The sequence below is a fragment of the Sinohyriopsis cumingii genome, chromosome 17, assembly GCF_028554795.1.
Source record: "Sinohyriopsis cumingii isolate HCF-2022 chromosome 17, ASM2855479v2, whole genome shotgun sequence".
NCBI classification, from domain to species: domain Eukaryota; kingdom Metazoa; phylum Mollusca; class Bivalvia; order Unionida; family Unionidae; genus Sinohyriopsis; species Sinohyriopsis cumingii.
In genome coordinates, this window is record NC_142977.1 from 81,263,090 (window position 1) to 81,287,183 (window position 24,094).

The window sequence follows — 24,094 nt, forward strand, 5'->3', positions numbered from 1 at the left end:
TGATCTTCAGCTTGAATAGGACTCATAGGTTTGGATTTTGACGTACTGTTTTTTGCCTTGATGAGTGAAATGACTTGCATGAAGCTATTTGTAGATAAAACACTGATGCTGTCACGATCCTATAACAAGAATCCCAGCAGAATTGGGGCTCACCTGATCGAAAAGAATATTTGGGAATCCAAGATAAGATAATTTCATCTTTTCAAATGCTAAATATTAAAATCATCTCTGATATTCTTAAGTGACAATATTTTCAAGATGGTTGCCATTGTGGCCATATCTGAATTAAGATTAGAACCACTTACATTGAGGGACCAAACAGACATCTGAAAACCCCATCATGCTGTGACCTTTCTTTCAGATGGACTATCAATAATAAGACTTTCATGATGGTGAAAACTACGTTGTCAATATGACCACCCATTTATTAGAAGACAAGCAATAACAAGAATTTCTAGATGGCTGACATGTTGGCCATACTGGCTGCATGATCAGCACCGTTGTTTTAAGACCAATTGGACATCACAAGAAGTGTTTTTGGTTAAAGCTCGCATCAATATGACCCTCTATTTTGCAGTACTGATATCAATGTCAGATTGTTATCATTTTCACTTAGGACCAACAAGACAACACAAAAACTCTTTTGGTTAAAATCCCATATTGATATGACCATCCAACTAAGAGGATAAATTACAACAAGATTTTCAAGACTGGATGTCCTAGTGGTGCCATTTTCATTACACCAACTAGACCTTGGGATGAACGTGTGTGTAAGGTTTCATGGTAATCTACCAAGCCATTCAGGTGGAGTAGCTAGAACAGACTTATGTTAATGAACAGAGAGACAAAAGATGATGGATGATGGACCAGTAGAGCTAAAACAGGCAAATGGTATTTAAATCATAGATTACAGTAAAGCAATTATTTCAGCTGCAATGTCTGTATTCTTCATAAGTTTCAAACTAAATAAAGCCTACATATTCTATCTGATCTAGTCTTTTCACATATATTCAGTAACATTGGTCAACAAAAAAATGAGATTCCAGCTAATATAATCTCATGGAAATTTATGATTTCTCAACTGCTTCAGTATATTTGGGCAACTGTAAATATGCAAACTGACAATTTAAAAAAATAAAAATAAAATAAATGTAACTACACTAGCACCAAACATAGGCTAATAACATGAATAAAGTCATGATTTCAAATCAAAGTGATCATTTTAGTTTCTTTTCAAAACAGATTTGGTTGTGATGCATACGCGAGAAGGTAATTAGTTCATGTGAAAACAGATGACAGCTTCTCTAACTCAGAAGTTCCATCACAATGACACTAATCTGCCACAATATCCATACAGCATGTATCACTCTCACTGAAAATCATTTACAGGTTAAAAAAAATAAAACTCAATGAGACTTTGGTGATTTTCATGAAGAAATATCAAAACAATTCCGACATTGCTGCTCCCCCTCTACTACAATGTAAACAGATGGAGGAGATAAGACTTCTGCTTAAATGTGAGTAAACTTTAATAATGGGTACTTTACAGGACTTTTTAGTGACAAGTTCTTGGCCTTTAATTGACTTCTGGGTTTCTAAGCACTACTCATGTGTAAAATAAATTCAAGCATACTTTGAAGCTGATGAATCAAGGCCCTGTCTCTGCATAAATCAAACACCTAAATGAATTTACCAATAAATGAAAGAGAAATGCTCAGGATTTATACCTCAACACAGAGATTTCTGCATCGCTTGGATGAGGCTTCTTGACAACATTGAAGTTTGGCACCATCTATACCAGTCTCTGCCTTAACCTTTGGTGGTCCCTTCAGAAAACACTGCCACAATGGATCCTGCAAAAGAAAATCAGTAATTTACCTGGATTGTCTTAGGTGGTTTATATGTACATTACCTTTTATATATATAAAAAAAATCCAGATTCTGTAATTATTTTGCATTCAAGTTGGACCAATGGCTAAATTTAAAGACTAAAGTTATTTTGGGACATCTGATAATTATGAATTATGATTTTGCATTGCAGAGATGAAGTTTGGCATCTGTAATGACTTCAAATATCCACTTTCAAGAATCATAACCCATAATCAGTGGTTGTGTAAGACACAAAAATCATATTCCTGTCAGTGTTACAATACAAACATTTGATTTAACTATAGCTGAGTAGCTATGGTAATTACAGCAACAACATATCATTTTAAAACTATGTCATCTTCATGCTCATGAACATACTGTATATTCTTATAAATAAATCTGTAAATCTGTTCCAACTCTAAGCAACATTGATCCTGAACTGCTGGTGTATTATGCGATGGCAGATCAGGGTCTATGTTGTTTGTTCTACTGATTAGTCCTAACAAACTGTATAGACCTAGATCTGCTGATGCATTAAGTGAGGGTAGAACTGGATCTATGTTGTTTATAGTTTGGATTTAACTTGTATGCAAGTATATATGGTAGATCACATTGCATTATGTGAGGATAAATCTGGGTCTATGTTGTTTATAGTTTGGATTCAACTTGTATGCAAGTACATAAGGTAGATCACACTGCATTATGTGAGGGTAGATCTGGGTCTATGTTGTTTATAGTTTTGATTTAACTCATATGCAAGTATATATGGTAGATCACACTGCATTATGTGAGGATAAATCTGGGTCTATGTTGTTTATAGTTTGGATTCAACTTGTATGCAAGTACATAAGGTAGATCACACTGCATTACGTGAGGGTAGATCTGGGTCTATGTTGTTTATAGTTTTGATTTAACTCATATGCAAGTATATATGGTAGATCACACTGCGTATTTGTGATACAAAAAAAAAATCTTCCCATTTTACAAAGCAATTACTAAATGGAAACAGAAATATTGGCATGTATGGTAATTGCAGCATCCTTGTTGGTCCTGAGGTTGAGTATTATCACAAAATCGGCAATGTGGGGGGACTGGGCCAAGTATTGAGTTTTTTTTTTTATAACTTTGAATGAGAACTAGGAGGAATGAAATGCTAAAACTGGGAATTCTCTTTTATTCTGAAATATTTTCATTCGGAGATTGGTTTTCATGTGCACGCTCATCTGGGCTCATCAGGAGCCTCTGAAGATACTGGGCTTAATTCTAGAAGAGAAATCATTTGTAATAAAGTAAAAACTTTCTAATAAGACCAATCCTTCTGTCAGTAAAAAGTGACCTCTCAACAAATGTAGTCTCTCAGCAAAGTCAACAATACTACACAAGAATCTGATCTTAAATGATGGATGGTCTTCCAAAACACTTGTGCTGAACAGTTTTACTGCAATCCCTTTATCCTTAAGCAAATATAAAATGTACTAATCCCACATATCAGTAACTATGGTAATTCTGGGAAGCTAAATTTCTGTCCTGAACCTGTATTATAATTACAAATGTTAATGGGCAATGATGAGAATGCACTAATACACCTTGCCTCCAATAAAACAATGGATATATGCTTCCTCCTTGATCCCATTACAAAGAGATACTGTCAGACAAAGCCAACTACTATTTCGACACAGTGAAAAAACCTTCAGTGATAAAGGCCTAAATCCTGATAATTTAAGGATGTGGATTTTCTAGTGCATCTCCAGCATGCCATCATTTTATTTTCAAGTCTGGAATATGTCATAGATATTTAAACACCTAAAATTCTGATTTGCTCTTGCTTCATTTTGTTGGGTCTGCAAACAATCTGTCAGTGAAAATAACTACAACCTTATAACCTCAGTATTGATGACAGATGGACCGCTGGACAGATGGACCGCTGGACAGACATCATCAATCCATAAGCATGAATTGCTAGCAAACAGGTCAAAATGGTTTGCAGCTATTAAATAGTTTAAATATAATTGATTCCCATTTCTTCAGCATGATATATCCAATATGTTAAAAGTGCCATTAAAATCAGCAAAACAAATCTCAATCACACGATACTGTTGGTGATACCTAATATATCTGCATCTTTTATGCAAACAAACTGACTAAAAGTTCATCAAGAATTTTTTTTAATGGATTCAAATTAAAGCAAAACAATTTAAATTTTACTCTTTTAGTCCAGAAAACTGTATTTCTGCTGTAACAACATTCCTTGTTTTATTACGGCACATTGGATCAATATAAACAATGCTACTGGGACAAACAAGTTCAAAATGTTTCATGCATGCCAAAAATGGTATGTAGTATCTAATGACGAACACTTGCTCAAATAGAGCCATAAACACAGAATACAGCCATGTATTCAATAGCACCCTTAATAACTGGATTGTCTGACATATTTCATGCACCAACAATCCATACGGATTAAATTTTGGTATGAGAACTACAGCATTATTACAATTTAAAAGAATATTTTTTTCCAAGAAAAATGAGCAACAAAACATGAAATATTTTGCTTATCTAAAGACTGAATTAAAAGGAAAAAAAAGTTTCAATGACAGGTCAAAAATATTTAATAAAACTGTCCAAAATCTGAAATATATTTTCACTGCATTATGGCATCAAGATTTAAACTGTTGTGCATTCTCCAGTTTAAATGATTCAAAACCACAGGTATTCTTTCTTCATCATTCCATAAAATGCAGAATGCACTGATGATCACTATCGAAATGCAAGGATAAAAACATTCCTATCTATCATTGCAACTCATCTGGCAGAAAAATTCCATCTCTAAGTCTTGAGTTAACCATGCAAGATGGTTGCCTTGTTTTGCTTTCTTTGTTTTTTTGGCTGCCAGCTAGCTCATTTGCAAAAGCATCTGGCATCAGGATCCCTGCACCATATCGAGTGTCTGCCACACCAAGGGATGATAGACAGCTTGTTAGGGAGCTATTTATACTCCCTATCTGATCTCTGCTGGGGCTCTAAAGCAGGATGCGATATGAACAGGTTTTTAATTGTCTGTCTGATTATCAGAGTTAATGAAAATTGAGTGGGGAGTGTTAATGAAAAATAATTTTGATTACATTAGTGAACTATTTTTATTCCCTGTATAAAATCATATCTGCAACTGGGCGTTCAAGCAAAGTGTAAATTTAGTCAAATTTTCTGTCTATTTGTCTTTAGGTCTCTCAAAAGTTGTCCAAGCATGGGTCAACATTACCATGTGATTCTAACATTGTCCAGCAGGGCTAGCCCATGTGAAGGTAAACTGGCCATGCAGAGAATTAAATGGTTCTCCCAATCAAATAAATTGCATTAGCATGACAAACAGCAGTATTCTGAAAAACATGTTTGATAAAACATTGGAGCATACTTAGCATCAGAAAATATTATCTGATGAATTTCATGATTTAATAGAATTTATTTAAAAATTACTTTGGAAACTTGAACTTGCCTCTAGCTTTTCCTAAATAAAAGTGGTCATATCAAATGTCAGACCAGCACCATTTTCATTCAAGACCAACTAGACATCACAAGAAGTCAATCACTGAAAGCTCCATGTCTATATGACCATCCATTCAGGTGGGTTAAATTAATCACAAGATTTTCAAGATGGCTGTGGTGGCCACGTATGATCTCAACAGAGTACCATTTGCATTTAGGACCAAAAAAACAGTGTTTTGGTGAAAACCACATGCCAGAAAACGTTTCATCTAGAAGGACTAGAGAAAACAAAATTTTGAAGAGAGCTGGTATGGTGGCCATCCTAGACATCAGACTGGCACCATTATTATTTAGGACTAACATGTCATGATAAGCACACACTGACATGTCATAATAAGCACACACTGACCATATCATAATCAGCACACTCTGACCATGTCATAATAAACACACTGACCATGTCATAATAAGCACACAATGACCATGTCATAATAAGCACACAATGACCATGTCATAATAAGCACACAATGACCATGTCATAATCAGCACACAATGACCATGTCATAATAAGCACACAATGACCATGTCATAATAAGCACACAATGACCACGTCATAATAATCACACTGACCATGTCATAATAAGCACACAATGACCATGTCATAATAAGCACACACTGACCATGTCATAATCAGTACACACTGACCATGTCATAATAAGCACACAATGACCATGTCATAATCAGTACACACTGACCATGTCATAATAAGCACACACTGACCATGTCATAATAAGCACACACTGACCATGTCATAATAAGCACACATTGATCATGTCATAATAAACACACATTGACCATGTCATAATAAGCACACAATGACCACATCATAATAATCACAATGACCATGTCATAATCAGTACATACTGACCATGTCATAATAAGCACACAATGACCATGTCATAATAAGCACACACTGACCATGTCATAATAAGCACACACTGATCATGTCATAATAAACACACACTGATCATGTCAATAAGCACACAAAGACCATGTCATAATAAGCACACACTGACCATGTCATAAGCAGTGTCCCAACCATGAGAATGTACATACAGAAAGAGTTTGTTCTCTTGGCCTAACTCACATACATATTTTCTACATATGCAGAAATATTTTCCACAGAAATCCATGAATCTCTATGGATAGAATGCATACTCTGCAGAATTCCTAACTGGATTTCCTTGCATGTCATCCAACACATTCTACCTTTAACTAAATATATTGGCTGGTTATATATTTTAATATATTAACAAAACCTATAGCTGCAACACTTTTAAAATACATGGCAACAGCTCACTTCTTGGGAATATTCAACCGACTTATTGCTGAGATTGTCAGTTTTCTCAACGAATTTTATGATCACAGTAATTGCAAACTTTTTCATTCATTGTAATTTTTTCATGAATTAATAAAATGTATATTTGATGTGGTTTCAAAAACAGGTCCAAGAATGTGTCATTGTATTCATTCTGTGTAAGTAATAGTCACAAACAAGCTAAAAGTTAAACAGCAAGGACAATGTTTTCCCAAAATATAATATACCAATCAGTCGCATACTGTACTTTTATTTTACATCTTAACGATTAAGTCTTTATTTTCAGAAAGTGCCTGATGAGGTTTTTGTCATGGTGGGATGTAATGGAAACAAGTGCAAACATTATGGCCAGTGTATATTTTTATTTTTCATGAGATACCTTAAATCAGTACAATCAAATGAAGCTAAAAAAATAAGATAACTGTCTTTCATTTCAAAACAGCATTTGGCAGATTTAACTTCATCCATTCTTGTCCAAACATTGGCTTTATTCACTCGGCATCAGACCTGTGTTTAAAACTAAAACCTGATGCATTGAAAAAGGCACACATGTCCAACTCGGAAGTGGGAGGTCATGGGTTTGAACCCACCCACCCCAAGTGATATACAGACTTACAAAAATGGTACTAACATTTGCCTTGCTTGGCGCTCAGGATTACGAGGTTAGTGTTAGGACTGGTCGGCTTGGTGTCAGGATAATCTGACTGGGTGGGACATCATGCTACATGTCTGTGGCTTGATGCTCCAGTGCTAGACACAGCTATAAACTGCCACAATGTAGACATCGTAGCAATATGACTGAAAAACTGTGAAAGCTACGTTAAAAAATCTTAATCACGCACACGCACACACTCTCCCCAAAGATCCTTCAGTTTCTCCTGTGTTCTTATGCATTTGCATAAAGCAGTCACAAAACTGTTAGAAAAATGCCAGACATAAAACCAAATGGCTGTGGGAATCTGGTCTTACTGCTGAATCAGTGGGGTTGGCTAGCATGGTGTGACCTTGAGATAGGCACTTTACCCCAATTCAAACTGCCTCAGAACCATTTAATCTATTTGTCTAGCTGTGTTGTAAAATACCAAACCAAGCCAAACAATAGACAATTTTTCTGATCTCCGGATATGAAAACAAGTACCTCTTCTAAATACTTCAAAAGAAGTTTAATCAAGATTATTGGTGGTCTCTATGCAAAAGAGTCCAACTATTGTAGTAGTCTCCATCTGGGTTCAATTCTGTACCTGACATTAGCAGAAACTCTATCATCCCTAGGTATTTGGTGAAGTCGTCATCATTCATACTTTGTTAAGGATTTGTATGTGTTTTTTGGCAGCAATAATGGCTTGCTAAATGGAAATTAGATTTCTGTATACAACAAAACATACTATGAAGTACCCCATCTTCCTTTGTCCATTTTCTATGGCCACATGCAAGCATTTCTGTCCAGTTCAGAGTGGCAAATTTTAATTCATATGTTGATTAATAATGTGTATGTGTGTGGGTGGGTGGGTGAGTGGGGGGGTGCATGTGGGTGTCGGGGGGTGTGGGTGTGATTTAGATTTTTAATGTAACTTTTAAAAAAAATTAAGTCTTATTGCTACAGTGTAGCAGTTTATAGTGATGTCTAGCACTGGGGCATCATGTGGGGTTCCACTGTATAGTATTACATATTGACTAATATTTGTATGTTGACTAGTATTATATGCTAATATTATATGTTGACTAAAATTATGTGTTGGCTAATATTAATGTTGTCTAATATTCCTTGGTGCAAATCAGCATGAACAAGTCAGTTGTCTTCTCTTTTATACGTAAAATCAAAGTTACAGGCTATCCATCATGGTTTTAAAACAGTAATTCACATCTACTGCCTTTCATGATCCCAGAGTGTACCCTTCTGTAAATAGATGAATCTACTCCCTACAGGTCTGGTTATAGGGACCATAATAAAAAGGATTGACATCTCTGTTGAAACCTTACCTGGCCTTAAAACCAGTGAAGTTCTTGATTCCTGTCTTCTCTGTTCCCATGTTTTTGACAAGACACAGCTTAATCTTCCTGGTTTTTTGTCTTATCACAAAACTGCCTACACTAAACAGTTTTTCTATTTTTTGACAGCCTAAACATATCAAATAAGTACTTTATGTACTTGCTTATAAGTCAAGTCCAACCCCAAGCTGTACAGACCTATATCTACTGCTGCATAATATGCCAGCAGATCTGGGTCTATGCAGCTTGGTAGGTGTAATCAGTAAAACAAACAACACAGACTCTGTCCTGCAGGCACATTGTGCTACAGCAAATAAGGATATTTATTTGGTTCTAGTTTGAAATGACTTATAAGCGAGTATATATGATACATAAATGTCATGTCTAATTAGAGTGTTTTCAAAAAGATAAACGACAACATATTTCTGAATCTGCTCAGATAGTTTCAAACTACCCTCCAGTCCTGGAGTCAATATATCTTGGAAGCATGTATCATAATCTAAGAGAACTTTTATTATATGCCCTTGTAACTATGCAAAGAGCTGTGAAACAACTGTAACAAATCATCATGGCATTCTCTAAAGGCAGTTTCTACCTTTGACTTCCATTCTGCTTTTGATGTTTAAGAGTCCATAAGTTTACAGCAAAATTGCATTGGACTGTTTCTATGTACATCAGATTATATCACATAATTTCATTAATAGCTAGAACCAGTAAAAAACTAAAATTGAAAAGAAAAGAGCATAAGCCCATGAAAAACTTGATTTTAATTGCTCCCCTGTAATGGAGATAACTATCATGTAGAGATTTATAACTGAATGCTGAATCACAAGATCTCGGCAGTGGCCGTTCATGATTAAGCCAGAGGACAAAGGGTCAGTCTTATAACGAGACTGACATAAGAACATTTTGCATCTCCAAATGCGACTTCATCATTTTATTCTCTGATATCTCTGGGTTATATCATTAATATTCAATATGGAAATCAAGATTTCACTCTGTGAATAATTGGTCCAAGGGTTGGTGTGATACTAACAGTCCAATATCTCTGTTCATTCTATTTTATGTAATTCTTCACCTTCCATTAAGTCAGCTTATATTTTATATCATTTAAAAGCTAAATAAACTTTCTGCAAACTGCATAATATTTTATAAAATTGATTTAAATTTTGAAGGCTATATTCAAGGTCTAAACTGTGATGATGATGTACATACAATACTATTGTTCAAATATGCTGAACCATTTTTCTGGCACAACAGTGAAATACATACCAATTACTCCATTTTATGCATTTCTTCATCCTTCATTAATTCAAGTCATATTTGGTATCAGTGATATTTTATGTAAACTGTACATGACTGTACAGAGCTAATTGTAATTTTAAAGGTTGTGTGCAGGGCCTGAACATGACCATAAAATTCCATCATTTAAAAACAAAACTTGGATCAGAGCAGCAGTTGATTACACCAAAACTCCTCCCCAAGTCCTTACCACATTTTGTCTACGTAATTGATATCAGGTTTCACTTCAGTCGATCAGATTACTGATCCAACTCATCCAAAATGTCACTTATATTTTGGACCTAATAAATAAAGTGTTAATGATGTCTAAAGTATCAACCAATCAGACTGACAAAGAAAACTGACTGGTTTGGAAATGTGATTACTTTGTAGCAAAAATTAAGTCAAACATTTTGTTTTGTGTTGACGATGTTGCTTAATTGTCGCCATGATCTGGTAAACTACAAAACTAAATAGTGAAAATTCATAATCCAACTGAAACAATTTTAGGTACCTCTTTGATAAAAGAACGAAACTTTATCAACTGGCTGTATATTGCTGTCAAAATGTCCTCACCATGAATATGAGACACAACTCATGAATGTAAAGATTATTCCTGCTAAAACAAATGTCACTAGAGGTATCATCAACAGTTTATTGTCGCATATATCCTAAGAAATGTTTACCAGAAAATCCCTGATCATTAGTGTCTGCACAAACATGTGGACAGTTACTTGGACACTCGCATTGTCTGCACTATAATATATATATATATATACACACAAACACGCACACATGTATGTGAAAATACTGCCGTGCAATAGTACCAGAGGCAATGGAGTTTTTGTTAATCCCATAGCACTTGGTTTAGTATTTACAGCTAAATTATGGCTATTGCACATGGCAGGAACAGCCTTAGAAAATGATGAGCCTGATTTGGATCATTCTGGTGGGGCCTCCTGATTTATGCGCAGGGGCGCTCTGACAGCATGGCATTTGGAAATAAACTTTAGACAAGTTTTATTTGATACTGAACTTAAAATTTTCTTCCATCACTTTAAAATTACTTTCTCTCTATATACAGTATGTATTTTTAAAAATTAATAACGTGAACGTGGGGCCAATTGGGCAAAATCGGTCAAATCAGCCTAAGACTGGCCCTGGCGTATTGTTTACCATTTACAGCAACAATGTGGCCATAACACTTGGTTTAGCATCTACAGCTAGTGCCTAAGCAACAAAAAGCACTTTTTCAACTGTTTTCTTCAAGAACAAATAATGCTATATTTTCCGAATCTGACCTAATTTGACTTCTTAATAAGAAAGCATGTTACCAAACCCCTTGGCAAAACTGACCTTCTTGATCCGGCAATATAATGTTGATACTGTTGCTGGTTGGTTGGTGTTAATGGCACTTTGAGCACATTCATGAGAAGCAGGTGGGAGTTTTTGGGATGCCATAAAAGACACTGTAAAGCTCTCAAATGCTTCAGTGGTGATAAAATGTTCTCAAATTTATGTACCTGTGATGTACTTGCAAGCTACAATGAGAAAACCTAAGTTTTAATTTCCTCTGTCATTAACGAAACAGTATAACATCTTCATCGGTTTGGCAGATGAGACCAGAAACTGTCTTACGAGTTGAGCAGTAGGACTGCCACACTATCATACAAGGCAGCAACAAATATTATATCATGATTAACACAACATGAAAAAGAACATTGAAGTCTGCCACTATTAATTATTAAGTAATTGTGTCACCTTGTTATCAGCTTGCATGTATTTCTTGTGGTATGGTGCATGACAATTAGAGGACATTCTAAATATACTGGTTTTATATACATGTACTAGTCAAAGAAAGTTGCAGGTAACAATAAGGAAGTGATTCATAAAAAAAATCATTCATTTTAATGGAGTGACATATATGATTATAAACAAAATAATCTATTTTAGTCCAAGACCTTAACATTCAAATTCACGATTTATCATGTAAAAAAACAAAATACAGTGTATGCAGTAATACCAGACAAACCTTAATGTAGATCCTAAACGAATAACTGGCTTTTGTTTAATTAATAAGGTTGTGTTGTGTAATCCACATCAAATACAAAATCTTTTGGACTATGTTATTCACAAAACTGAGATTTAGAAGGATGACTTTGGGTAGGAAACTTTTTTGCTGCTGCTAGTCAAATCAAACATTTCGGTTTAAAATGACTGACTGTACCATCATTGATGTTAACTGACCCAATTTCAGTCTAAAATGACTCTACCATAATTGATGTTAGCTGACCCAGTTCTGTTAATTTCTAATGGGATCAAGAGCACTTCAGCCTAAATCAAAACAGATTTTTTGGCACCTGAAATCCATACTTGCACAATTTCATCATCACTGGCATTCAACCAATCAGAAACCACTATACGGCTCATTCACATTGGGGAATGAGTTGCTTTTTATTCCTATATGCTTTTGACACTGATGGTTAACATCCTTCAGTATTTTTTGTATAAATTTTAAAACCTCAATGCCAGAATTTTTTCAATCAAATTTTATCAATTCAGCTATGCAGTCTCTGAAAATAAGTCATTCAAAGTTTGTTTGTTTTTTCCGTGTCCATGTATTTAATTGCAGACCAGCATCATTTTTTTAAATCTGAAAGGATCTTTACAGCAAGACTTGTCAAATCTGGTGAAATTCTCTTGAGTGAACAAATTTGAAAGCCATGCATGTCAGGATGCTTTTTGTCAAATTTTATCAAATCCTGTTTGGCAATTCTTGATATGTCATTTAAAGATTTTTGTTTTAATAATGGAGGGTCATATTTGATGGCTGAGTGACATAATTTGTACAGAACTGAAAGACATCTATACTAGGATGCTTCCTGTAAAATTTGGTCAAATTCTGCCGCGAGGTATTTGAGAGGAAATTACAGGCTTCTCTATTTTTAATAACAAAGGCCACTTTTAATAACGGATTGGTACCAATTGAACAAATATGAAAGCCCTACAATCCAGGATTTTTTCTTTCAATGAAGATGTTGAAAAGTTATTATATTTTTAACAATGGAAGCCAATACATGATGACAGATTAACATCCACTGAACAAGTTTAAATTGATTGATGCTGGAATGTTGTCTGTAAAATTGTCCAAAATAGTAATGTGGGATTTTGGGGGTTATTTTTTAAGAAGAGTTTGTGTGTGTGTGTATGATTTAGATTTTTAACATAGCTTTAACAATTTTCCAGTCATATCACAAATGATGTCTGCAGTGTGGCAGTTTAAAGTGATGTCTAGCACTGGGGCATCATGCCTCAGACATGCAGCATGATGTCCCACCCAGTCACATTATCCAGATACCAAGCTGACCAGTCCTAACACTAACCTATTAATGCTGAGTGCCCTGCAAGGCAACTGTTAGTACCATTTTTGTAAGTTTTTAGTATGACTCGGCTGGGGTTCGTAAACATGACCTCCTGCATCCAGGGCAGATGCTCGAACCACTAGGCCACCAGAGTTGTTTTTTTTAAAGAAAAAGTTGTAAACCAAGAATACACAATTTACAGCTAACAAGGCATCATTGATAAAGAACCATACAAGCTCATTTGGTCTTGTGTCTTGATGAAAAAAGCTAATGCTTGCAAGTTCAGTGATATTTCATATTTCAACATATAAACAAGAGGTCAAAGGGGACCTGAGATCACTAGTTGACATCTGCCAAATAGTCAACGAGAGGTCAAGAAAACTGAGTCAGGAGTATACTTTATCTACAAAATTATTCATATGCTGCTGATTATTAAGAAACTAATTGTTTCAATGTAGCTGTTTTTTATATCTTCATCCATATTTGAAAGCACATTGGCATCATTTATCCAACACCGAAAGTTTTATCCACAAGGTGTTTTTCAAAAATGTTCAAATCTTATTTATCATTTTGGCAGTGATAATGATGCTAAAATGCTTTTCTATTCCCAGTAAGAGTAACATTATGTCATGTCAGATCCACATTTTGTGTACACCTATAAAAGTCCTTCAAGCCAGGATGCATTCTGTCACATCAGGGCTGTTATAAGTATGATTTCACTCTCAATGCCTGTATCAGATTCTATCTGTTAGTAGTGACAGTTGGCCAGAACATTAATCCCAGCATTCTGAATATTTGATACCAGAGACTATCAACAGGTTCTATTCTGTTGTTTATCTTCCCATGGCTAACTGAGCCTGGACCAGTTCATGCCCTTGGATAAGGCACAAATTTTAAATTAATTAAGATCCCTTATCTCTAACCCTTACTAAAAACAAGAGCAGAATGGGAGAGCAGGCAATTGTGCAGCTGGGTTTGGTACTGTATGCAATACTGGTTTTGGTTTTTGTGAAGATTTTAGCTTTATTTTACATAAAGTTGTAGGACCCTTACTTAGTGTTTGTGTGTCCTTTGAACACAATTGTAACTAAGTCAAATTCTATTCGCTAGCTTTTACGATGTTTTTTTTAAAAAAAAATTATATTTTAATACACAGCAGCCATGTTTTCTGATAGTGCATCAGCATTACTGTATAATTTTAAAAGCCTTTCATGCCAGTATGTTTTCTCTCAAAGATTATCAAAAGCTGTTGAGTAATTGGCATCAACTGTAAAACCTGAAAGCCATATATCTCATAATGCTTGCTGCTAAAGTTGTCAAACGGTATTGAGTGGTTTCTAAAAAGAACTTGTTTTAAGGTCTCTCTGGTTTTAGAAGTAGCAACTATATTTGATTTGCGAATTGGCATCAACATGCAATTTTGAAAGCAATTCATGTCAGAGTGCTTTTCTGCCCAAGTCTGTCAAATGCTACTGAGTAGTTTTTGAGAAGAAATGTTTAAACGGTTTTCTATTTTTGGTAACAGATGCCAGATCAGCATCATCTGTAAAAAAAATTTAGTCCTTCATACATTCTGTCAAATTGAATCGAATTATGTTAAGTAGTTTTTGAAAAGATTCCAAGTAAAGTTACTGTACTATTTTTATTAATGGCAGCCATATTTCATTGTTTATTTCATGATGTTTAGATAAGGGTTATATATAAATGTATTGTATAAACTGGAAATATCTCTGGCTGTACTTGTCTGGTATGTACAATTGTTCTGATGCATATGTAAAGATATTACTCCTCTTATCCTGTGTTTACTGGATGAAGCTGCAAAATAGTGTAGTCACATGACTAGGGAATACATTCAGATGAAACATTTCATGTACTTTAAGCTGACATGGTTAAAATACAGACAGATGTATCAACCTAAATAATACGCTAGTCATGTGATAAATTTTACTTATATATCAGAGCAAGCCAAAGACCTTATCTACAGCACACAGTGCTTCAGCAGATCTGTTTGTTCATCATGTTTTCAGTTACATAAGGGAAAATATGTTAGTCCCTTACTTTATTAAAGGTTCACTCCATGCATCAAGTCTCTTACTTTATTTAAAGTCTGCTAAATGAGAATATACCATGTCCCTTACTTTATTAACACCTTAGACAATGAGGTTTAACATTTTATCAGTTGCTGTCAGTTGCTGAACAATCATTATGAAAGTCAAGTTAAAATAACAACAGATGTTTAAACAATTCAAATCAGATAATGAGACCCTGGGTGGCAGAATGGTTTATGGTGCTCACCTTTACAAATCACTGACAATCCTCACCAGTCTGAGTGAGTTCGAGTCTCAATGCTCCACAAATGTGGGTATGTGAAAAGGCTTGCCAGTAGTTTCCCAAGGGTCAGTAGTTCTTCCTCTGCCATGTACAGCCTATCATGAGCTAAAAAACTGTGTTAATCCCATAATAACAACAACCACCAATCAGATATTAACACAAAGTCTTTTTATTACCAGTAATGGTAAATATTAGTCAGCAGTAGCCATAATTGCTCAATGGGTAGCATGCCAGACTCATAACCAAATAGATGTGAGTTTAAATCCTACCAGTGGATCAACCCAAGAAGTCTTCTTTGGCATGAACCTAGGCAAGGCACATTTTAACAAGTGCCCAGGCACTAAATAACCAACTCGTGTTGCTGTGCCATAAAAAAACCCACATCAATCCTTAAATCCGTAAGGTTCTAAGCTACAGTGGAAGGCAACTCAATTTTTATTTTCCTAGTACATGTAGACTGTGAGAAAATAATGCCAAGAATCCAAAAGTCTGCAGAATTGGGTATCATTCCTCAAATTTCACTCTTCTCAATATCTTATCATACAGCTTTAATAATACTGGACGTAATCGCTTAGAAGCTGAGTCAAACTGCAAACAACAAAGATCCTGATCTGCTGTTACATAATGTATCTGTAGACCATGGTATATCTTGTTTGTTCTACTGATTACTACTAACAAACTGAAGAGACTCAGATCTATGGATGCATCATGCGACAGCAGATCTAGATCTGTGCAATTTGCACTTGGATTCATCTTATAAGCAATAAAATATGATAGATATCAAAGTTTAAAAAATCAACAGCAATAAATTCTGTAACAGGTATCGAAATTTTAAAATTATCACCAATGCTATGTTCACTATCAATGAACTCTTAAATAAATCTTCACAAATTTCTCCCCAATGCTTTCCTGAGATAAGGTAACTCATGTCATATCAGAAAAGCTGGCAAATCAGCATGGTGAAAACAAAACTAAACTGTGGGGAAATCTTAATAGCCTACAAATTTTATGGGACATAAGTTCATAATTTCACAAATGGAACTTATAAAAAAGGTACCAAATGATTACAGCCCCTCCCATCCAACCATATCAAGCTTGGTTCCCATATTTCCATGCACATACCAATGCCAAATTTTAATTTGAAATCAGTGTTTGTAAAAGCATGGTGGCAATGCTTCAGTAAAAACAAGATAACAAGCCAGCTAGTGGAACTGAAATATTCCTACTGATAGAGCCAAGATCAAAGGCTTTGCATTTTCTATTATCATACTGACTGCCTCTACTGCCAATATTCTGATAAAAGAACTCATCTGCACAAGATTCCCCATAGTAGGGACTCCTCATGCATCCAAGTAATCCCAAGAGCTTTCTGTAAAAAAAATCTGTAAACTTTCCTTAAGTCTGAATTTATATTTTTCCCAAGACTACAATCAAGCTCTTCTTGTATTTAATACTGAATTCCCCTTAAGGGAGCTGCGGCAATGCATAGATATGGACGCTTTAAATTTTTGGGTAAGGGATGTGTTTTGTTCTCAGTATCTAAGAAAATAATCTGAATAATTTTATGTCTTTGTTGATGATGCATGGATCAGACAATATAAATATAAAATGGATATGTTTTCGGCAAATCCAGACTTCTGCTGTATCTACCATCATGTAATGTATCACATAATATGCAACACTCACATCATACAGAAATTATTGTACAAATGTTATGGTGCATTTAGTGAATTTTGTAATAAAATTAATCTTTGCTAAAAGTGAATGATGGCTAAAATTAACAGATATGTATCATGCAAATGCTTAAGTCAAGTTTTGAAATTCACATAAATGTCGATAGATATTAGAAGCTACCCTGTCATAAATACTCAAGTATATAAATGAACAAGCAACATAAAGTGAACAGATGTTTTGGGGGTTTTGTGTGCTTTTGCCGGTTTAATTGCGCTTTTAACATATTATTGGCTTTGTCAGGCCAAGAAAAGGGGAGCCAAGTGTTTTCCCAAGGACACAATGAGACAGCTGAACTGGGATGGCCTGGATTCAAACTGATGACGACTGGATTATAAACTAATGTTGATATCACTCTGAGAAAATGTTCTGACAGCTGTTTTGTCATTACTGGCAATGATTCATATAGAATGTACATTGACTGCCTTGCACTGGAATAAAATGACCACACTTCGGTTTGTCTTTGTCATGCAACTTATCCGTTATCTTAGAGAGGGTGTTAGTTGAGTGATTAAATACTTGTTCTATAATAGCGTTAGAAACAACTGTCAATAAATAGGCTCTGCTAATGAAATTGTTTCTTTTCTGTAAAAATTAATTTTATTTTCAAGATAACCATTCTCTGAAAGATTATTCAAACAATACTCTATAGGGTTTTAACACACATCATGTGTACTAAAGAAAACATTGTATCACTACTTCTGCATGTGAATGTGATGGATACATTCAAGTGCTATTATTGATCCAGAACAAAACAAAATTCTTTTATTAACAACAGTCCCTCAATGAGACTGATGCTACTAGGAGAAAAAAAAATCCAAGAATTCAACATAAAACCATTTCTTCCTTTTAACTCTATAACCCCTGGAGGTTTTGTCATTTTCGCCTGAAATGCAAGTAGGAAACACATTTTGGGGGCAATTTCTGAATGCATCCTAATATATCGACTTTCAAGAGATTTCCTGTTGACCTAATACCTAGTTGTGTAAGAAACATTGTTTTTCATTGGCTATTTCGCTCATGCATGAGCAGAATGATAGAAATTGGAGTTCTTTTTTTTTTGTTTTGTGCTTAACATTTCATTTTCGTACAGAGACCACTTACTCTCTATTCCAAATGCCAATCTTATCCTACTTTTTGCAAAGGTTCACCTGTCTGTGTGCAGTTCAGACCGGTCTGCCTTAGATTTGAGGCCAAAAAGTCTCAAATCCAGACATAAAATCAGATTCTGACCACGTGCAAATTTTGGGTGGAAAAAAAAATTTGGTCCCAAAATTTAGGTTTTTCCCTCTGCATTTTGTGGCGCAACTAGAATGTCCAGATTATTTGGCTCATTGTAGAGCTACATCTGTCTACCTTTCTATAATAACACATACTTTAGTGTACCATACATGAATGACCTTGATGCTACAGAGCTCGGCAGCTGGCTACTACCTCATGATGCGCAAATGCAGCGCCAGGGGTTAACGAGTTAACAAGGATTTTGGAATGTTTTTATAAATTGTCAAGGAATGGCTAAATTTGTAATTTATGTGCAATGTCGATGCATATTTGATAAATACGCAAGGAATACTCAAATTTGGTGACGTCATCAAAATACACCCATTATCTCATTAACCCCGGGAGGTTTTTGTCGTTTTCACCTGAAATGTGAGTAGGAAACTCATTCTGGGGGCTATTTCTGAATACATCCTAACACATCGACTTCCAAGAGAATTCCCATTAACCTATATTATGCTAGTTGTGTTAGAAACATTGTTTTTAATTGGCTATTTTGCACGCACATGAGCAGAAGGGTAAAAGTTGGAGTTCTTTTTCTTTCTTTCTTTAAGGACCCATCATTTTTTAATCAAGACCACTCTTTATTCCAAATGCCCATCTTATGCTACCTTTTGCAAAGGTTCACCTGTCTGTGTGCAGTTCAGACCGGTCTGTTTTACATCTGAGGCCAAAAAGTCTCAAATCTGGACACAAAATTAGATTCCAACCACAGGCGAATTTTGGGTGGTAAAAAAAATCGGGTCCAAAAACTTAGGTTTTTCCCTCTGTATTTTGTATTACAACTAGAACATCCGGATTTTCTGGCATCATTGCAGAGCTACATCTACTTTTCTATAATATCACCCACTTCAGTGTATCAAAAATGACCTTGATGCTACAGAGCTCTGCAGAAGGCTAATAACTCCTGATGCGTAAATGCGGCGCCAGGGGTTTGTTAAGCATTGAAAACTACTCTAGTATTTTTCAGTGATAACAAGATTTTCAAACAACTTGCTGTGGTGCATATACTGGATGTCCATGCAGATATCAATATAAGTTTTAAGTTATCCATTCTGTGGGTGTAGTGACAACAAGATTTGTAAGACAGTTACTTGGCTGACATACTGGATGTACAAGTGGCACCATTTTCATTCAGGACCAACTAGGTACATGTATGTAAGAAATTTATCTGGAGAAACCCCATGTTGATATATTGGAGAGGAGTAGAGATAAACACATTTTTTAAGAAAGCAGCTTTGTTGGCCATACTAGATTTCAGACTGGCACCATTTTCGTTAAGGCCAGCTTTAACACACTACAAGGAGCCTAAGTTTGGTGAAAACCACATGACGATATGACCATCCATTGAGGTAGGGTAGCAAGAAATTTCAAAATGTCTGCAATGTGGCCATATTGGATGGCAGATCAACACCATTTTCATTTTGGACAAGCTAGACATCATCAGACTTGAAAGACAATGAAAACCACTTGTTCATGTGACCATACATTCAGAATAAGTGGCAATACCAAGATTGTAAAATGTAAAATGAAGAAACAGTGTAATGTGAATTCACTATTTTCAGTGGTGCAACAATTTTTATTGATTCTGTAGTTCATATGAACAAAAACTTAAAGATCCAAGGAACAATAAATATTTTGAGAAAACAACTGGGCCAGACACCCTCCCCAATTAAAGCATTTAAATACTGATGAAAATTTCATTTTTTGCACACAAAAAACATAAAATAATGATACTGACAAGACTAAATGAATGCACAGTATAGTAAATTCAATTTTGATTCACAAATATATATATATATATATATATATATATATATATATATATATATATATATATATATATATATGCTCTAAAGAATAGTACATGTCCTGAAACACAATGCATGCAGGGACACCAACATATACAGCAGTCAGCAAACACAATCTAGCAACACTAAAACATACTGCAGGCAGCAAACACAGTCAAGCAACACCAAAACATACTGCAGTCAGCAAACACAGTCAAGGAACACCAATAGATACTGAGGATGATGATGGTCTCATCCCTCACTGAAATCTCATGAGTACGCAAGATTATTCTTTTTATTTGCGTTTTTTCACATCTTGTGTCTAGTGTAGTATGTCTACAGTAATAATCTCTGTTTTGTGACTGCAAACTGGCCAATGCAGAGCATGATGATTTAGTTGCTAATCAATCTGAATAAAATCATATCTTCACTGTACTATGTGAAGATATGACAGTGACCACTTGCCAACTTGACAGGGTTTATGCTTAATTATGATAACAAGGTGTTTATTTAAAAAACAGTCCATGAAGCTCAACAATCTGTAAAACAGAAAAACTGCTATAATGGCTTGAAGATCCAATCAGATCAACAATATATGAATACAAATTTCATTTACCTAAAGTAATTGGTTGTTGCTTAATTGGGTTAATGTTTTTGTCCAAAAGGAGAAACTGTTAAAAAATTGTGTATAATTTTGTTTAGAAATGTTTTTGCAATGGCCTGAAATTCTAACCAGGCTATCAACATAGCAAAACAGATGTGCCCAACAAATTTCATAGCCTGGGTGGCATTTGCTCAATTGTGCTAAGAAGCTTTTAATCAAAGGTCCAAAATGCTCAAAATGTGTGAAAAATTAAAAATGAGCTGTAATGCTCTGAAAATCTAATAAGATCATCACCATATCAAACTATCCATAAACCATGCTTGAAAAATTTAATGACTAGTTTCTGTGTAATCTTGCAATAAAGCTTCTTGAGACTGGGATGAACAAGCAAGATTTAAATAATGTTTGCATAAAGAAAATGAGAGCACTTCATGACTGAATGGCCACAGATGCTTATCTTCAGCTGGATGCATACAAATCTTTAATCAAGGTACAGTGGGAATGATCACAAATTTGATAAATGCACTGGGCAGGGGAGGTAATTCACACTATAAAGATGATGTAAGTGCATTTGAATGTTTCCGTAAGCTAGCCATTTGGACAGTTAGTTATACTAAATAAATATGTCCCTCCAGTGAGTACTCATAAGGAGCACTCCTCTGCACTGCTCTTGAATTGAAAAGGCCTGTTTTCTCCAAACTTCTGAGCACAAGTTTGATACTAAAGCTCATACAGAATCCATATTATTTTATATATTCACTTTTTATAAAATAAGTTACAAAGCTGAAACTTGCAGGACTTCATTACCAGGGTTTATTGCTTTCATACTAAATGTCAGTGACACTGCAATAAACTAAACATATCTGATTGTGGGTTTTGTACTCTAATTAAACTTTCTATGCAAGAAACTTAATTCATGCTCAAAGATGTTCTGCAACATTCTGCAACTTCAATTAAAGCTAGTAGTGATATGTTTTATAAAGTTAAAAAGATACCCCTCAACTCCATACATTTTACTTCAAAGAAACCATCACTCAGTATCCTTTAAAATACAGCCACAGTAACCAGTACCTTATCAAGACTACCAACACACTCAAGATATCTACATATCAAATTTGGTCTGGTTAGGCTCAATAGTTTTATTAGATAATGTGCTTACAAGGTGGGTGTGAAGAATGGACAAATGGATGGAAGGGAAACAGCACAAAACCAGATACATGTACAATGAAGTTATAACAGTCCATTACAAATCTCATTAGCTTTCGTTTCTTTACTATCAGATCTGATATTTTAATATATAACCTAAGCATCAATTTTCAACCCAAAGCCACTTACCACCAAAGTTGGAGACCCACAATCTGCAATCATTGTTTCAATTATTTCTTCCTCCTTTGTAAGGGTCTGAAGAGAGCGCAGGCATGTGTGCTTACATTTGTCTGTCTGGGCTTTAGGACAACAGTGTAAATCTGCAAATACAGAATAAAGCCTGTATCATATTCAGCAAAATACTCCATATCATTTGGGTAAATTTAATCTGGCTAAAGCTCATAAAAATATTAGCCCATAAACAATGTCATAAACAGTGTCAGCATCATTTTTACTCTATATGCTCAAGTATAAGTTCAATCCAAATGCAAACTGCAAAGACCCAGACCTGCCTGTGCATAATGTCCTGGTAGATCTGCATCTATGAAGTTTCAGTAACAAGTTTAACACACAACATAGACTTTGTTCTGCCAGCAGTTCAGAGTCTATATTGTCTGCAGTAGGACCTAACTTATAAGTGAGTACATACAGTATGTACATACTAGAAGATTTACTGGTATCACCCTTTGCCAATGATGACAGTGCCACTATTGACACCCATTCTCTTCCTAAACATGGTCATACCCGAAAAAAACACATATGCAATCTCTTTCTGACATTGATATAACATAAAAAGTTTAGTGGTAACAATACAATGGGATTGCATGCTGAAAGGTTCCAAGAAAATTATCATGATTCAAGCGGATCTGAGCAGGCCCTTTCCTCCAACAAGGCATGCTAAGGATCAAGATTCATTCAGAAAGGGCGAATTTTTATACAGTCCTGATGAACAGGAGGGCTGAGTGCTTCTTATGGCATGTGTGAGAACTGTGCTGAATGCAGTAAATAACTCCCAAAGACGTTATAGTTTACAATAATTAAAAATAAAGATCATATGTTGTTATGGCCAGCATACCATTTTTTAAGCCACTATATGTTATTACGTTTTGTTTGCAAGTATGTAGATCAGATGAAATAAATTACTGAAGCTACTTAATACAGTGAAAAGCTGGCCATGATTTGCATGTTGTGCCCACCATGATTGATATTCCATATAGTTCACGGTGGTATAAAGTGGTATTTAAAGAGGAGTATCATGAGTGGTATCCTATATGCCTGCCTTCTCTTTAATAGTTCTCTATGTAGATTGTTGGTCTGGAGATTAATGAATAAGTCTCAATGATCCTGACCTCTAGTCACTGCATGCAGCATAGCAGTAAACTTACTGTGCACTATTGTTGTTGTTGTAGGGTTTAATGCCATTTTTCAGCACACGATAGGCTATACATGGCGGCCAGTATTAATGGTGGAGGAGGAACCCGGGAAAACCCCGGAAAGAACCACCGACCCACGAGAAGCTACTGCAAGCTTTCTCACATACCCACATTGGCTGAATCCGAGACTCGAATCCATGCAGACAGAGGTGAGATGGCAGTGTTCCGTAAAGGATAGCGCTTTAGACCACTCAGCCACTCAGGGCCCCACTGTGCACTATAAACAATTATACCTTGACCTCTGGTCACTGTTTGCAGTATAACAGTAAACTTACTGTGCACAATAAACCAATTTACTGTGCACAATAAACCATTATTTTCTTCTAAGACTTATCATGGATGTGATCTTTGACCTTCAGACCTCAGTGCCGACAAGTTTCTTTATTATCCTATTTCTAAGCCATTGATTAAGTTGAAGT

The 24,094-nt window shown here is 35.3% G+C and overlaps 1 protein-coding gene across 1 annotated transcript in view; it reads right to left on the bottom strand.

The window, feature by feature from the left end:
- Window positions 1-24,094, bottom strand: part of LOC149779321 (reversion-inducing cysteine-rich protein with Kazal motifs-like) — a 202,770-nt gene that overhangs the window by 52,013 nt on the left and 126,663 nt on the right. The window contains exons 8-9 of the mRNA XM_089939933.1: window positions 22,432-22,562; window positions 1,728-1,853 (exon numbers count right to left, since the gene is read on the bottom strand). Of these exons, the coding sequence (XP_089796059.1) occupies window positions 1,728-1,853; window positions 22,432-22,562 (257 nt within the window). The remainder of the gene's footprint in view (window positions 1-1,727; window positions 1,854-22,431; window positions 22,563-24,094) is intronic.